The sequence below is a fragment of the Chroicocephalus ridibundus genome, chromosome 1 (genome assembly GCF_963924245.1).
Source record: "Chroicocephalus ridibundus chromosome 1, bChrRid1.1, whole genome shotgun sequence".
Classification (NCBI taxonomy): Eukaryota; Metazoa; Chordata; class Aves; order Charadriiformes; family Laridae; genus Chroicocephalus; species Chroicocephalus ridibundus.
In genome coordinates, this window is record NC_086284.1 from 110,026,857 (window position 1) to 110,045,218 (window position 18,362).

The window sequence follows — 18,362 nt, forward strand, 5'->3', positions numbered from 1 at the left end:
CAGAACTCTCCCGTAAAGAACCATTCACAGGGCTGTGAGAAGACAAAAATAGTACTGGTTCAACTAACTTGATAGACAATGAAAAACCGTCATTGTTTTCTTTCTCACCAAAACAAGACACTCATGGCTGACCCATCCCCCACTCAGGCTGTGAGATGAGTCAAATTTGGTCTCCCCACGCTCTATTGCAATGCTACATCTGCTAAACTATTGAGAAGGAGGTGTGAGAAAAGGACACCTCCTCCTCTGTGAATCTTCCAGACTTTTTCTTGAAATTTGAAATTGCAGAAACTCTGGGTTGACCAAAAATAGAACTGCATTTTGGCTGAATAGATTCAACTAAAAAATAATCCTAGACATTTACCCAGGCTTTATGAAAGATGAAGGGCTAAATGTGAAAGTAGTAAGCAAAAAAAAAAAAAAAAAAAAAAATCATTTGAAACCCAGTCCTGTATGGAAAGACTGTTAAAAGCATAAGATCCCATGCTTTAAAAAAAAAAAAAAAGGAGAAAAGGAAATCGATTATTTCAAGAATTTTTCCACATGGAAGAAGTCATATTGTTCTCACATATATATGGATACAATGTCTACAATGAGTAAGGATCAGCACAAACAAAATGTCATAAATAGGCTCTGCTTCAGAGTTGACACCGTTCACTTCTAACTTTTGAATTTCATATTGCAGGGAGATTCAGGTGGTCCTCTGACATTTGAAGATGGTAACAAGTGGGTTTTGGTTGGTGTAACATCATTTGGCTATGAGTGTGCACTTCCCAAAAGACCAGGAGTGTATGTTCGTGTCACCATGTTTGTAGACTGGATCAAAACAATCATCTATTAGCTTGATAATTTTTAGTGATAGAAATAGAATTTAAAGGTTGAAAGTAAGCCATTGTATTAGTGATGTAAACCACTGGTATTCCAATCTTACAGTTAGAGAAACTGAACACATATTTAAATTTTGGGGAGGAAAATATTAATAATTGAGAACTCTATTACCAATTGAGAGCAATATTTCAATGCAGATGCTGTGGTGTTGTTAACAAATAGTTTTATCATTTTACTTTTTATTTTGTGTGAGACCATGGGGAAACAGTTTCTTTCAACACCAGTGGAGGGCTTTACAAAGCACGGGCAGTAAAAAAGTTTGCAAACTGCAAATGCTTTATTGAGATATGGTATAAATTATTAATTTCAGGCCAAACACTACCTGTTTTTATGTCTTGACACTGTATTTTTCAACGTGAATTTTCATTTCAATGCATAGGTAACTCTTCTCAGTTATCTCAACACATATCAAAATTAAGGTATACGTTATCAGTTTAAACTGGGCTCATGGGAGTTCTGTCTTGTAAATTACAAAAAGCTCTGGAATGAGGTCTATGGACTGTGCATAAAGGCTGATCATGTATCATGCTGCTTTCTAATGAATAAACTGAATGTAAGCCAAAAGTTCTCTCTTGTGTAATTCGTTTGGAATTAATAGAGTTAAATAAGGATTGAATGTAGCTTTTTAGTTTTCTTTTTAAGCAAGTGTCTTGGCAGTTATTCAAGCAATTATAGATATGTGCTGTGTACACCCAAGCACAGATTCACAACACTGCAACTTCCTCTCATAAAAAGTAATGTTTAAAAACATCTGACAATAATGAGTATCAGCTATTGCCGGTGAATAAAAAGGAACGGGGTTCCTTTGATACATTACATGCTTTTTCTGTACTGGTGACTTTTAATACTGATTTTATGCTTTATATAAAAACTATCACGACAGCCCATTACAGCAGTCTAAAGGTGAAAGAATACGAAGAACAAAAAAGTGGGGTTTTTTTTCTCTTCTTGAGCTCTTTTCTAAATAGGTTTCTATTAAAATATAACTACCTACTTGTTGAAATGCCTTAAATTCAATGGTGTCTTAATGTTTGTGTAATATGATGCATTTCTTTTATTTCTGTTTTCAGCCCAGTGTGGGAATCTAATATATTTTAATTCCAAAGTTCTGCATGAAAATACAAAGTGCATTCTAACTGACTGTTTATGTGTATCTACACACATACATATAGATGTATGATTTGTGTAAGGAGCTTCCCCACTTGGTGCTTACAACGCTAAATGCAGATAGGAAGTGCTCAAAATACAAGGCTGGCTTACAAACACAAGTTGGCAGTCACCGATAAAAAAAAATATCAAGTCTCAAACTGTTTTCAGGTCTTCATAAGCATTAGCGGACTAGGTCCAGACCAAAATATTTCGCATTATCAACACATCTGTGACCACAAGGAACACAGGCAGGTGTAATTAAGCCAGAGAGAAGAGAAAAGGTGTTTCAGACACCTTCTTCCATATAAACCCCCATAGTTTTTAACATCAGAATGTTAAAGCTGCAAATCCTAGCTTTCACAGTGGACTACTGTTTCTTCCGTTACTCTGCTTGAAAACAGTCACCGAAAATAAAGTGCGTTCTGCTATCAGTATAAATTGATTCCGAGGAAGCAATTACGTTAAAATGCTTAATTAAAATGCAACATGATTTCTGCATTATTTACCATACATCACTATCATAAATGGTGTTTCAGTCTGTTAATGAAATATGAGACCCAACTCAAAGCAGATACAGTCACTAGAAAATGTGCTTTCCAGAAATACAGTAATATACTTTTATTTATGTGTATTTTTTGCTTCCCAAAATGCAAAGCATAGATGTATTTTGAGGTATACATTAATAAACCACCCCCTCAGACTAAAAAATTTCATATTATGAACTCTGGTATAGAAACATATATGTAATATAGGCCAGTATAATTAAAAATATGCATTTTATTTCAACTAATTTATGTCTAGATAGAACTAACGTAACTTGAGCCGACCACATTCTAGCCTTCGTTCAGCATCCATGACTTCAGTTGCCTGCATATAAACCTGTGGAGAAAACAGTTATTACTATGTTAAAACACGTGGGCAGCATAGATTAGTTTCGGTTGAGTCACAGAGCCAAAATACTTTGAAATAGAGGGTGGAAACCTGATGTTGACTTACACGTGCCTGCAACCAAAAAACTTTAAAAGATTAAAGAAGGAAACAAGAGCTTTCTCTCTCAGATGCTTGTAAGAGGCCAAGATCACTAAGCAAAAAAAAAAATAAAAATCTGTTCCCTGGGGAAAATAGGGGCGGTGGGAGTATAATGTTTTTAAAATGCCAAACTAAAGCCATGCCATCCATCTGAGGACTAGCTAAGGTTTACAGTTCATCCTTCAGTTCCTCCCCTCACCTACAGCTGCCATTTGGAAGAGATTTAGAGGGGCAGTGAGCAGAAGGGAATGTGGTCAGCATGAGGGGACCCCATAGCTGTATGTAAAAGTCAAGCTCATTTGAAGTGGCTCTAGTTGATGAAATCTGCCACCTGAAATTGGAAATAATTTTCCTTTCTCCATTCTGTAGATTTTAATGTGAATATGAAGGACAGAGAGGGTTGAGGCTTTTTGTTGGTTGGTTGGTTGGGGTTTTTTGGAGCACTTTTTCTTTTTAAATAGCAATTCTGTTTCCACTAATGGACCATGATGCGTAAGTACCTGTTGTTGTTTTTCTGGATTCTCTAAGCCCCAACAAAATCCAAAGGAAATACCAGCATAAAGTCTAATTTCTAGGTATTCTCTCTGCAAGTGTGCAACACACCTATCTTTCCCCCTTTCCTCTTTTACCCTTACTCCTATCTCCCTTTTGTGGGGGGAAATAAGGGAAATACAGATGAAAGAATTTGTGTATGTGTAGGATTTGTATGTTTTGCATGGAAAAGAATCACCAACTTAAAGGTGGGAGTCATTAGACTATAAGTTTGATCTGTGCACCATTTGCAGTCTTCTAAACAGGATTCTTAAGTGTCTTTAGATTTCACCTGGTATCTAGGAACAACATCCTAAGCAAAGGAAATACATGGAAGGAAACTACTTCCTTCCCCTAAGCAGGTGATATGATATGGAAATATTTTGCCCCAATAATGAATATTTTTTATTTACATATAGAATCTGAGTACATTATAATAAAAGATTTGTGTGCCGCTTCCCATTCTTCCGTCACACAGAGTTTGACTGGTCCATGCTGGTAACTGCCCAGCAATCACCTTCACCCCATAAGACAGGCATCTAAAGGTATTTGCATCTCTTAATTGCTGCACAGAAATAACTTTTGCTGCATTAATCGTAATATTGATTGCTACATCTTTATGTGTCTTTTGGAGTCCCAAAGTACGAAGAAATAGTTAATCCTTCAATTAAGTTAAAGGAAGTTTATCCTCCAAGACAATTAAAAAGAACTAATTCTTTTTTTTTTTTTTTACCACAACCGTTCCCAAGAAAGAGGACTCTCTTGCCCTCCATTGAGTTAAGCAGTGCTTAAGTCAGGAGAAAAACAATTCTGGTCTTGGTGACCATGCAGGATCATAGTATTTTCTCTCTATTTACAATCACTACGAAGGAAAATAAAGTACGGAATCAAGCAAAGAAAGAAGTTGTGACTGGAAAAACTACAGAGTATTTTAAGTAGGAATAGCAATACTTAACCTGAAGTACAGAGGACGGCTTCTTCAAAGAGGGAGTAAAAACATGGCCTAACAGCAACGTTAAGATGCTTCCAAGAGTGCTTCAGCAATAGCATTGCACAATTTGTATTAGCGGTATTGAACTTTTAAATGCTTTTCCTTTACTCAGAAACATTGATACACATTAGTCTCTGAACTCCAAGCTGTGGTCAACATCAGCTAGCACAGCGTAGGCAACCCCAGGAGTAACACAGTTCTGCTTCTGTCCATCGCTCCCCAGCTTCCACCCGGCGGTAGTTTTGAATCTGTGGTAATGACGTAGCGCCAGCTAGGTTGAACTCAGGCTCTTGAACGCTTGCTGCAACTGCAGCAGAACCCCTTTTCACTTCCAGCTCCAGCACCGGGCTGTCACCAACAAATCAGCCAGAGTGCCATCGCTACCACCCCAAGGTCTGCTCCCAACGACTGCTAAAACCATTCTCACAGCGCAGAAAGCCCCTAAGCAACCAAGGAGAAGGGACGTTAATGACGTTAATAATAACCCTAAAAGACGACTTTAAATGCATCAAGGTTACCTCTAAATCTTTCTATCAATTAACACAATTAACTTTTAGCTTTTCTAACACAATAACTATTAGCTTTTCTAGCTAATAGTCTGAGTAATGCTGGGATGAATCTATTAGTGCCACTTCCAAGAAAAGCCATTTGTCGTCTCTTTGATCCAACATTACATTACTCCTAACAAACCTTTAGCTGTATTTAAATGATCTTTGATTTCTTTTTAACATAGATTTACTGAAACAAGTAATTTTAATCTTAAACTCTTTCCCGTTGTGATATTATTTTTTTTTTCCTCAGAAAAGGTAAAAAAAAAAAAAAATGTTTTACTTAAGTAATGGCTGCCTTCAAAGGACATCTCATTAATGAGGTATCACTTGCCAAGTTACTTGTGTTGACCTTGAATGTGTCAAAAAGTTATGGTTATTCCCTGGCAAAGTGGATTCATTATATGACATCAAATGATTTTTTTGTATCCTTGAATTTTGCCACATCAGATCGATGTCACAACAAGGTGGCTATCTCTGCCAGCGTCCGTGTTAATATTTAATAATCAGTGTGCCTGAGGATCAAAAGCTGTGTTAAGTGTGCAAATAAATACTAAACAAATATTTTGTATCAAATGTTTATGCAAAGATAAATAATTGTTACACTGTAAAATTGTCAGTTCCATTTACAGTACATCAACTAGGTTACAATGCATGAGAGACTAAAGGAAACAAAGAGGGTTTGTTTAACTACAAACAGTCTTAAAACTGATACATTGTAGATATTTCCCCATAAAAACTTCAAATGCTCTGTTCATTTCATTGCTCACATACTAGCTAACTTACATCTCTTAGCAAAATAAACACATACCCTTTATTTAGCATGGCATAGTTTGTTACTGAATTAATAACCAAACATTATATAAAAGTGATCTGAACATTTGCCTCAAGGGGGAGCTTACAGTTCGTTCTTGTAGATCCTTTGCATTTTCAAGCCATTCCAAGCCAATGTTCTTAGACGACATCATAATACAGCCTGACTGCAAAATGTTATTTTTGCCTTGTTTTCAGTCAGTAAATCATTATACCTCCATGCTACTGTCCTTCCTAGGCGTCTTTGAAATCCATAGTGTGGACTGGTTTGGACTGGTTTTTGTTCTTCCTTTACTGCAAGATAAAAATATAAACTATTTTCAGTGCTCGTGTGCCTTAGCAGTCCTGATTCAGGTTCGTGATCAGACCTGGGTATGTCCTCCCCTATTGGAAGGCCATCTTTGTTGCTGTCATAGCATGGGTTCCCCATCCACAAAAGGGCCGTGGCCCATGCTGCACCAAGCACAGCACCCCAGCGGTGGGTCGAGGTAAGCAACTGCTACCAAAGTTACCAGACCACCCTGCTTAGCAGCGCTCCTCCAATGAACTGAAGTGACCCGGACCATTTTGTTCAGGTTTTTTTATGGTTTTTCCCCCCCCCCCCTTTTTTTTCAGTTCACATTCATCCACACCTGCTCACAGAGTGGTCCTTTCAGAGAGGGGCGTGGACACTGTTTGACCAGGGTGGTGGGAGGCTGGGTGCTTGCCTTGTCTGGGGGGACTTATGGGGGACGGGGGCACACACACTCCTGAGCCCATGTCCAACGTGCTCGGGGTGCAGCCCACCCACCCCGGGGGGCTACCGCAACCCTGCCCACACACATCCTGAGCTGCATCCCCGTCACCGCCGTACATTAATGGGTGACAGCATCTACTGGTACACCAGAAAGCCTCTTCCCTTCAGGTCTTGACCTAAATTCTAATGGAGTAATGGCACATGAATCAGACTCCTAGCAATGAATGACTGGTGGAAAGCTTCCTTAGACCTAGTTTTCATTCAGAACTGTCAATAATAGGTTTTGTGTTTGGGTTTTTTTTTAATAAAAAAGATAAAACTGGTTCCAAAACTACTGCAAAAATGATCTGTCTGATCTTTACAGGGAGCCCTGAGGTACTCTGTAAGTTGATGTTAGTCTTTCCACATGGTTAGCATCTCTGCTACAGCTGCCACAACACACCACCTTCCCTCACTTAGATGGCAGATGACAGTACACTGCAGTTTGCTGCAAAGAAAAGGCACTTCATGAGCCACTGTAGCTGCATTTCAACCACAATGTTTTAGTCTCTGGCCAGAATATTTCACACTGATGTTTTTTCCCAATTAAGTAAAAACCAGAGGAGGAGAAGTAGCCCTACATAATTCTGTAAGTTGGAAACCTGAGAGTCAAGATCCCAACAGTCCTGTACGTTCAGTTTTACTCCTTTCCTGGTGCATAAATGTAAGCGAGTCTGAGTTGATTTAAAATGTACTTTGAGGGAGCTGGACGGTACAGTAGTTTTTAGTCCCTCCAGACTTACCTCTGAAGTCCTACAAAGTAATGCATTATGTACCTGAGCCCATTGGAGTAATTGAAAAGACTCCCATTGGTTTCAGTGGACTTTAGATCAGGCCACAATGCTATAAACAAAGCAATCGCAATGAATCAAGTAGTCTCAGCACTTCTTTCTTTAAGAAACTGACTCACTACTTCCTTCCAGATTAATGCAGTAAAATCAGGCATATTTTGTAAATTAATGATGAAGTTCTTTGAATGAAAATTCCTTGCCACACAGCAGGAACAATTTCTAAATACCTTGGATCAGAACTTTAGCTGTATAAACTGAATTTTTCTTCAGTGAACCTATGCTGATTTTCAACAGCTATACGTCTGGTTCGGGAAACAGGTTTTGGTAAGAAAGGTAAGGAAGATGCAACAAATAGCTTGAGCATATCGCTGTTTTGACCATCAAATGCAATCATAGAAACTGAGAAATATACCAGGTTGGAATTTAAACTTTCTGCAAGGCATTCAGATGATAATGGAGATGGGTCTTTGAAGCAGTTTCTCCTTGCTTCCCTGGAAGAAATGAAAGGGAGAGCATCTAAGCATGAATGAGCTGATCATTTCTAGTAGCTACAGGGAAGATGTTTTGCTTTGCCTTATTACTACCCTTTAAGAGCCCAACGCCAGGCAAAATTAGTCATGACCTTTCAAGCTAGGCATGTCCTGGTTGGCCATGGATTGTGGCTTTCAGAGGAAAGGTCACCATGTTGTGGAAGCCTAAAAAAGAATGAGAAGTCAGGTTCATTTGGAAAGTTGGGGATCCCTCCTTCCCCAGCAGGACAGAATCCTTTTCCTAAAGCTCTACAATATCCAGATAATCAGTTCAAGTGGTTGCCTCTTTTTTGATTTGCTTTTTACCCAAGAACTGTGTATTTGTGATGAACCAAAGTGATTTGCAAGGTGGGTCATATCTGGAAATATAACTGAAAATAGATGTGGAAACATTTTTTAAAAACAAAGTTATGTTTCAACAGATAAAAAAAAATACTTCATTTTTTGTGATACCAGAATATCCTCTTTTGATTTATATGAATCTTTGGTTTATTTTTTTAAATTAAAAGCTTTGGTACAAGCCAAAATGAACATTCTGAAAAAAAACATCTGTTTTGATTCAAATCCATTTTCTCCCTGATTTTTGTATCACTTAATCTACCAAACTAATCAGCTAAGACAAAGAGTACAATCTTCCAAGCTGAATTTCCAATATCTGTGTCATGCAATTTTTAAGTCTTGGAAGTTCAGATGAATTACTTCTGGATGAACTGCTATAGCATCAAAGGCCTGATCAAAGCTCACTGAAGTCGACACTACTATTTCTATTGATTTCAGTGGGCCATGAATCTCTCATCGTTTTCCCAGGAGTATTCGAGAGCTGAACTTTTTCTCGGGAGAGAAAGAGCTACTAGAAAAGATATGAACACGTATGTCATACTTACCAAGAAATCCAGGTCCACCGTAATAAGGGTTCCAGCTTTAGATTACGTATATCATTGTAATTGTTATACATATGATTCCTTTATTACTCTTTTTGCCTTGAGTTTCCAACCTTCTACAGCCCCAGTGTTGAGGCTTGGAGACAACCTTTCACAATAATGAATTCACCTGCCATAAGACAGGTTGGAAAGTGCACATTTTCCTTTTCTTTATAGGAAAGTGCATAACAAAGACACAATCTACTTTACGATGAAGACCTCATAATATCTTTGTGTTCACTTCTTTCAATGAGACACATCACTAGGGAGTGCTGCAAACATCAGTCTGCGCTCACTCATACAGATATTAGCAGTGTTTGGAGTGTTTTCTTACTTGAAATAAGGTATTTCAGCTATTTGCAGAAAATGCAAAATAAAAACCACAAAGAAAAAGTAAAGACTCAAAGTAAGGAAGATTTTTTTCTTCTAATTTCCTAAAACAGTGGTGTCATATTCCTTACTAGTATTCCTGCTCTTCAAGAGGGATAACAGCTTGTGAATCTGTTTATCACTCTTGCCATTTTGCCAAAATAGTGTTTATACATAAGACATATTTCACTTTAAACTTTTCTGGATTGCATTAATTTGAGAACGCTTCCTAAAAAAAAAAAAAACCCAAAACAACCCCAAGACCTGCAGAATGAAAGATATCCTTAAAATTTTCAGAAAGATTAGTTCAAAAAAAAAAAATTATATGTTGTCATATCTTGGTATATCACATTTTGAGAAAGATAAAAAGTTCCAAGAATTTTAAAACGTGAATCAAAACATATCCTTTTCCATAGACTGAAATGTTTCTTATTTGCATAATAATACAACTGTTTGGTACTACATCTATGTACACATGTCTATTTACTTTATGCATCTTTTTTTGACAGATACATGCTGTACAAAGGAGTGGCACTGGCGTGTGGCTCAAAACATGGGTTTGCTTTCTGTTTTCGATTTATCTGCTCCAGTGGCTCATCTGTCATAGGTATAAGATGTGCTCTGGAACAGCATTAAACAGCTGCTGACCCCTTGGGTTTATCCTTCAAACAAATGGCACTTTTGGTCAGAAACTGAGGTGAGTTCTTGAGTTCGCCCTCTATCAGTGAGCACCCCAGTGTTATTCCCCAAACCCCAGGTGCTGTGTAGGTGCTAATAATGATGGAAGAGGTGAAGGAAAAGTGCTGCCAGTAGCTCAGCCTATCAAATGGTCAGCAAAGATACCTTCTTCAGAAAGAGATGAAGTCATAGTGGCAATATACTTTGAGAGACCTGGAACTATTTCAGTGCATTGCGGAAAAGCCTGATGGTGAACGTTCAGCTGTAAACGACTTGGATTTACCAGATGAAAAGATGCTTAATTGCATATATGGGGACAGACGTAAGCAGTCCTTCAGTATGAATAGCTTGCCAATGGAAACATGAATTCTGCATTATAAAACCATTTTGGATTAGTATACTTTACCTTTTATGAAGCATCTGGAAACAGCAAGTCCCAAAAGCCACTAGTATCAACAGCAGTAATGGTATAGTGGGTATTACGACGTAAATTAGGTTTGGAATTATACCTACAAACCAAAAAGTTCTCATTAATGTCTCCCATGTTGAAATATTCTTAACCATGTGAGTAAAAATCTGGATTAAAATATCAGAAACACATTAAGTTACACAAAAGAACACTTATACATTTCTTCTATAGGAAGAGCTCCAAAAGATGACTCAGCAATATCAGGAATAAAATAGCACTTCTCCAGCAATGTTCAAAACATATCTTAAGGACTTAAATTCTGACATTTCCAATTTTGTAATTGAAAACTCAAATATTTAAAGCGAGTACATTTCACAGCCTATTATTTTTACAGGCCATATAACCTGTCTACTCAGTTGCCCTTGCATGTTGGATTTCCATGCGTGCAGGACCACAAAAGGAACAAACCCAGCTCTTGTGTCCCCATTCCCCTTAAAAGGCAAAGGTACACTTTCCTTGACTAATGAGGAAAGGGCTAAAGGTGCTCCCCTGCAGGTGTCTGGGCCAAAGGAGTGGGAAAACGTACAAACTGAGACTATTATCTACCTAGAATAGAGGATGGGGTCTACAACTTCCAGAATGGGTCTGCCTGGTTTTCAGTAACTATACGCCCATGTTTTATAAGAGTATACATTTAACATACAAATTGTGGGGACTTTCTTACCCATTGTCCCCTTTTGAACATATTTTCACTAGCAAGAATAAATGTGAATATTCAGATTGGGTTTGTTTATGAGTTTTTAGATACAGAGTCTTTGCATGGTTTGTATAAACAGGATTATTGATTTCAAAAAAACAGTTAATTAGTATATTCATTCCTCTGGAGTTACAAACAACAGGAACATCAGTTAGGAAAATGGCTCAAATCCAGCCAACAAGAGTGGAAAGGGAGTGCCAGTTTTCCATAATCCCATACTGTAATCCTGTAAAATCCTGAGCTGCTCCTCAGAGATGTTAAATTCGCTGAATTAAGGCCATGCTACAACTCGTCATGAACCACAGGACTCTGTTAAGGACATAAATTGCAAAATGAAGTAGCTAGGAGCATTACAGCAAGCTCTTAGGCAGCGGGTATCCATTTTCAAAATACCAAGAGCCTTCTCTGCTAGAAATCTCAGCAAAGCCCTTAACTCCCTTTGGCATGTGGTATTCCTTAAAACACAGAACGCTCAGGGGAGCTATGTCACAGTGCTCATTCTGCAGACAACGGAAAGCTTTATGCCCTGCCTGCTAGAAAATATTCATTTGTGCCATTTTTGTGAGCCCAGGTATCAGATATAAAAGATAATGTATGCACCATATGTTTGTTACACAAGTTGGGGAAGAGGTGGGGAGGAGATGGAAAGAGACAAGGTTACCACAGCCTAGAAGGTGACACTCCACAGCTGGGTGAACACCGGTGAAACCTTGTGTCTTGACAGAGAGTCACCAGGGTCAGAGACAATGGTGCAATTTCACGGACTGTTAACCTGTAAATTTGGATCAAAGTTTGGGGAGATATGGAAATAATTTGTTTCCACAGTTACAAAAAGAACTGACTAAAACTCTTGAAATGTTATTCAAAAGTATACTTTTTCAGGGCACTTCCTGGGGAAATAGACTGCTTCCTCCCACTGACAATAATGGAAACTGTTAAAGATTAATTTAACTGACTCCACTGTTAATATTTTTACCAGAACAGTAAATTCATATGAACATATTACCTGTTTCAGTTGCAATAACATGATACTGATCTTCTGGTTTGCTTGTGTCATAAGGATTTCCTGCTGGCACTGTTGGAAAGATACCTGAAAAGGATATCAGACATTTAAAAGAGGGGTAGACGTAGTGCTTAGTGATATGGTTTAGTGATGGTTTTGTCAGTGTTAGGTTGATGGACGGACTAGATGATCTGAAAGGAACCTTCCAACCTAGGCGATTCCATGATTCTGTGATTTTATGAAAACAGTGAGTACAAAATATGGCTGTTATGTTGTTAAATAAATTAATAGTAATTATATCTTAATTGACATTGGAAAAATTAACATTTTCAGGCTTGATTAAACTGATGGATATAAACATATAGAAAAGATTTTATTCCAAAATTGGGATTACATCTGGAACAAGAATGATGAGCAGTGCTATTCTGAACAATAGCCATATATTTGTAGTTATTGCTCTCTAAAGGATTCATTTTTCACATGTTCCAGTTCTAAACTGTGTCTGTTAAACTTGAGTAATTTTGGAGGTTCTTGTAAGCTATCCTTATATTTATGTATTTACCATTGCAACTCAATTCGATGTTACAAAATTTCTTACCGTGATCTGGCTCCGCTCTGTCCCCTAATTCTTTTTCTAAGACATTATCTGTTAAATCAATATTTGAAATCAATTGTTAAAGAACAAAAAGTGTGTGCAATAAAATAGATGTTTTCATTATTTTGCATGCAGTATCGCAGAGATACATTATCCAAAAACAATAATTGACTAATTCTTTAACATTTAATCTTCTTACCAAAGACTATTCGCAAACTAATGTCAAATCACTTCCAGTTCATATATTTTCAACACTTAGAAAAGGGCTATAGCTCATTCTAGTTCCATTTCTTGGTGGCTTCTCCTAAATTACTGGATAAATCACCTAATCCCTTAATTTCTTGTGCTGAATAAAACTCCTAACATATTCAAAAGTTCATTTGTGCACACGACCCTAAAACAATATGAGAGGAAGTGCTCTTGATTAATATTTAAATCTTATGCACATTTTCAAAAATACGCTTACAGAACATTGGCTATGAAGCAAAACAAAGCAGCACAAGTTTTTGAGGTTAGATGTCAGCTTCAGGTAGTTTGGTTTTGTAACAGGCAGCCCTACAATACTAATCATGGGAAGCGGGTTCTAATGCATCACGTATAGAAGTGAAGTTACCGGAAGAGGAGTGATAGTATCATATTTCTCATAATGCACCAGAAACTAGAGAACCACCTCACGGCTTTGAGCTGTATTGCAGAAGCTTGCTAGGGATATTGTTACAACAAAAAGTTTACAAAGATTACAGAACTAATTACCTCATATTGGCCATAGGAGTGGAATCTGCACGATTGTTTGAATACCATTCCTTTATCATAATATCATATTAACAGAATAGAGCTATGAGCCTGCAGTTCCAAGTGTCCTGATAAGCACAAAATGCTGGGAGAAATCGAAGAAGCAATAAAGCCTACCAGAACAAAGGCAATTCCTTCATCTGATAAAAACTGGCTACGCTTGGCCATATATAAAGAAAGATATCAAAACAGCACAAAGAACTGAGTTGCTGGCTCAAGACAGCAGAAGAGGAGATGAGTTTTTAATTTGATTGCATAATCAAACCTACAGGAGCTGGACAGGAACTAAATGTGGTTGCAATTACCAACTATAATTAAATTAAAGATCGCTGAATGATCAATATGATCTAAAGCCAGACCGAACATTGCAACAGTAAATGCTGTCAAGGGAGGCAGTATAAAAGGGGCTTAGAAAAAACTGAAAGGGACTACCAGAAATATAGCTGCTGCTTGAGTGAGACTGCCTGACAAGGGCTGCCCCGAACTTGCTGCTGACACAATTGGATGTAACTTCATCGTGGTCACCTACAACCTCTGCGTTTTGGCTTATGACTGGTATCGCACACCATATACTCAAAACAGACGGGAAAGTTGTGAAAAACAATATACTCAGATAACAAAGCGAAATTCAATAAGCATGTAGCACCTTAATACTCCCAGTAAAATGGTTGTATTTTGTATTGCAAATGGCTGACGTTGAAGCTATTACAGTGATTGGGGGCGGGGGGGGAAGGTCATTTGTAATTCTCACTAGTTTTTAGATCGCAAATGTAATTTTCTTGCACTGTGGCACTTCCCTCAGGCAGTGAAAGAAGTGTCATATAACTATTTGTATACATTTCTGCATCTACTCTTCTGCCTGTGATAGAAAAATACATTTTGGGAGAACAGTCTGTTTAGCTAAAGAGCACAATTCCTACAGCTTGAAAAGCAAATAGCTACAATTCAGCAGTACTCTATCTAGCTGCATAACAATGTCAGTCCTAATAATAATCTACCTATATATTGTTTGCCTTATTATATGCCTCATTATACACTACTAATCTATCTCAACATAGTGAAAGAAACATAAATTCATTTTCATTGTTACTGTTATCACTTTGTTTTCTGCCAATCCAAAATACCTGGCATTTTTTCAGGAAAAAAAAAATCTTCAACACATCGTAATTAGAATGGTAAGTAATTCTTTATTACAGAATAATTATTTCACTTAAATTTTTTTGTTTTTAAGGATATGAAATATACTTGAAACTGAGCCCTTTTCATCAAGCCTGCATTTTCTGACATAAAAAATGTTGCTATTTTAACAACTTAAAACATTTTTATTGTTTTCTCCTATTTCAAAATAACTGTGATCGGTTGTAAAAGTGATAAAATTGTATACATCACAGTTCCTTGCAAGGCCTGTGTGACCAAGGTGATAACTGATCATCATGAAACAGAAATAATCACCAATAATTTTAGAAGGAGGAACAGATTTGGGGGGTAGGATGAAATGCGTGGGTATATCAAGCCTTCCAAGTATTTAATATTTGCTTGCAATATTAATTGCCATTAATATCTGCATTAAGATACTAGACAGTGAGAAAGCTATCTATCCACCAAAACTGAAGGAAGAAAATAGTCTGGATCTCTACAGACCGTTCCCTACAAAGAATGTGATTATTGCTGGGTCATGAGCATGGAGAAAGCAGGTAGGAAACTGCAGAACTGGGTAGATCAAATAGCTGCTAAGAGTAGGATTTCATATGCATTCTGACTTTCAGCTTAGTTTTTGAAAAGCAGACACCATAAATTATTTAAAATTATTTCCATGATCCTGCTGAAAGACATGTTTTCATTTACTGTAAGTACCCCCAAAAGTAGAAACTGTTACAGGCTCAACTTGAAAGTTTACTTTTCATGTCCTTTTTCTGTTTGCACAGAGTTCTAGTTTATAGTTCACATTTCCTCTACTGACATATACACAACCTATGTCATGTCTGGAAGTACAGCCAAATTGCCTAAGACCTGGCTTTTCCTGTCACCATCTGAGCTAGTGTGCGTCTGCTTTTCCTATCGATAAATCTACATGTATGAGTGCAGAATTTTCTTCTTGCTGTTCTGGAACTTCTTTCTGTAATCCAAAACTGTTAGAAACAGCCATCACACGTAAATTGGTATAAAACGTCAGAGGTCTGCAACTACAAGGACAGGGTAATTTTTTTTTTTTAAAGTAGGACCAAGAGATATCTTGGTCATCCTACTTGATAGTGAACAAGGGAAGTAGAAAATGGCCACTTAAAACACTTTTTGGAGAACAAAATGACTAGTGAATGAATTAAAGTAAGTCTGGGAATGCATGATAGTGAAGCTAGCCTTGAAAACATTCTTACTGGATACAGGTATTTTTGCTTAAACTACCAGTAGATTTGATTTATTACATGCCTGTTAATGTTAGCTCAGCCACTCAGACACTGAAGGAATCAGTACCACAGGCCACAAGAAAGAGGCAGTTATTTTTCTAAGAAAGCGTCCCACCTGTGAAATATAACTTGAGTTTCACCTACCTGGGCCATACTTGCAGATAAAATTGTGCTTCATGTTGCATCTGTCATCATTCCATTGATAAAGGTATGGCCCTCCCAGACCAGGGTTTGCAGTCGGCTGATGATACATCACAACACAGGCTTCACTTCCACAGGAAGGCTCATCTGTATACCAATTTCTAGTGGTACACAAAGAAAAACTTTCAAATTTTGAAGGTAAGGTTCATCAGGAAGCCAAGCAAAGGAGTTTACATCAATGAAAACAAGTCAACTCCAATGGCCCCGTCCTCTTCAAAGATATGCGGCACTTCCCATAACTCCTTCATGAAAGGAGTTTAGGGGCTGGGCTCCACATCTCTGGATCTTAAAAAAAAAAAATCTGAACTGCCAAAGCACTTATGCAGAAATAACACTATACTGCTGTTACCTGTTTTCCTTCCTATCTGTCTCTTACCTGTCCCTTTGGCCTGAGTCCTGTGAGCTGCTGCTACTCCGGCCTTTTGCTTAATCAGGAAATTAAAAGCTTTTCAAAAGACAGGGTATAAACAGAGCCATTTACACTAAGTAACATGCGTTAATTTATTTGCTGGCTGGCTCCCTGATTCGAGGTGGCCAGAGTCTTGCAGAATTTGTCTGTGTGCTTTCAGACCACATCCCAAATCCTCTATGTGGGGCATAAAAACCTCCGAAAAGGCATACAAAGGCAAACTCCTGAGACGGAAGCAAAGAAAATTGTGGGCTGAAGCTACACTATGCTATCTTTTTACAGCTTCAAATTCAAAACCCTGGCTGCCAGCTCCCCTGTTGTCTGGAGAAGTTAAGGAGTCGTGTTACTAACTTTTATGGGGCAGCAAGTCTCCAAGCTTCTTTATGGAAAACTTGACTTGCCAGCCATTTCGCTCTCCATTTCTTTCTACGAAACCTCAATAACCAGTTTTACAGACTTACCTGAATGGTGAAATACTTCCATCTGCCCACTTGTAGAGGTTGGGGCAAGGACTTGAGGTGGCTAGTTCATTGCCACTTCTCCACAACCCAATCCAGAAATCACCATCAGAAATCCCGGAGCCCGATTTGGTAAGGTTTTGCAACATGTTTTCTATTAGTTGCTGCTCAGCTTCGCTTTCCAGGCTCAGCAAAGCCCCACCATCCATTTCACAAGCTTGGCGGGCCTCCTCAAAGCCCACGCGTCTAGACAAGTCCTGGAAATAAGCTAACTTGTAGCAAGAATGCTTGAGACCGCCATAGCACACCTTTTGACCTGAAAAACATCAAAATGAGAGCGTTTAAAGTATACCAATGAATAGCACAAATGAAAACAAAAAATAACACAGCGTGAATACACTGATGGAGAAGAGTAGTTTTTTTTCTTGTGCCCCTCTCTGAAAAGACGATGATACAGTGATACTGCTGAAAACATTAACTTTTATTTAAATTGCAAATATCATACAGTTCATGGTTATCTGTGGCTTTCTTCCCAAGGCCTGTGAAACTCTCCAAGACACTGAAGACTCTCACTAACTTCTAGAAAAAAATATTCTCCTCTTTAATGACTGTACCATCAGGCCCCTCTGTTAAAGCCAAGATCTGTTTGGATGGTGTTTTCTTAACTATTTCATACTAGTGGACCAATTCCACTTCTATTTAATAATCAAAGCTACCTGACCAGAAAAAAAAAAAGTTTAAAATTCTCAATTTTAATGGTGGGAAGAAGCTAGTGTTTCCTTAATCCTGCTATCTAACCTTGAGAGGGTGTATTCACAAGGACCTCACAGCTACTCCGCACTACAACGTGCCTAAATGAAACCTGTAAAGGGTGTGTGGAATATGAGTGTCTGCTCCTTTAAGGGTATCTGGTCAACAACTTTTCCAGTGTAAAAATGGATAATAAGAAAAGGAGGAAGCCATAAACAACATAGACAGAAACATGACAGAAAAACATAATGGAGAAAAAAAAAAAACACCCAAGAAAAATAATCACCTCGTCAGACACACTAAATGGTGGGCTACCAAGAAACTGCAGGCAAACAGGACTTTGCAAACTGGGGGCTTGGGATGTTGGAGGGACTAAGCAATCTGATGAGGGACCATGCAGGGTTAGGGAATGGGGAGGAATGGACAGAAAGTTGTGTAAAGAGGACTAGTCACATGTAAAACAGGGGGTGTGGGGGGGTCCGGACTTCTGTGTCCCTAGTGACCTTCTATCTCTATCTGCCAATACGGAGACAGGGACTTGGCTGCCTATGTTTATGTTTTACGTGGGTGC

At 38.1% G+C, this 18,362-nt stretch overlaps 2 protein-coding genes across 3 annotated transcripts in view; one reads left to right on the forward strand and one right to left on the reverse strand.

Annotated features, from left to right (window-relative positions):
* Positions 1-856, forward strand: part of TMPRSS15 (transmembrane serine protease 15) — a 59,204-nt gene extending 58,348 nt beyond the window's left edge. Inside the window, 1 exon segment of the mRNA XM_063341098.1 lies at positions 686-856. Coding sequence (XP_063197168.1) covers positions 686-856 — 171 coding nt within the window.
* A 4,868-nt stretch (positions 857-5,724) lies between these two features.
* CHODL (chondrolectin) overlaps positions 5,725-18,362 on the reverse strand; it is a 34,362-nt gene continuing 21,724 nt past the window's right edge. Inside the window, exons 2-7 of one of the 2 annotated variants that reach the window (XM_063356395.1) lie at positions 17,045-17,357; positions 16,118-16,275; positions 12,780-12,827; positions 12,185-12,268; positions 10,419-10,521; positions 5,725-6,243 (exon numbers count right to left, since the gene is read on the reverse strand). In XM_063356395.1, coding sequence (XP_063212465.1) covers positions 6,159-6,243; positions 10,419-10,521; positions 12,185-12,268; positions 12,780-12,827; positions 16,118-16,275; positions 17,045-17,357 — 791 coding nt within the window. In that variant the 3' untranslated portion in view covers positions 5,725-6,158. The remainder of the gene's footprint in view (positions 6,244-10,418; positions 10,522-12,184; positions 12,269-12,779; positions 12,828-16,117; positions 16,276-17,044; positions 17,358-18,362) is intronic. The other variant, XM_063356471.1, reaches the window with a different exon arrangement.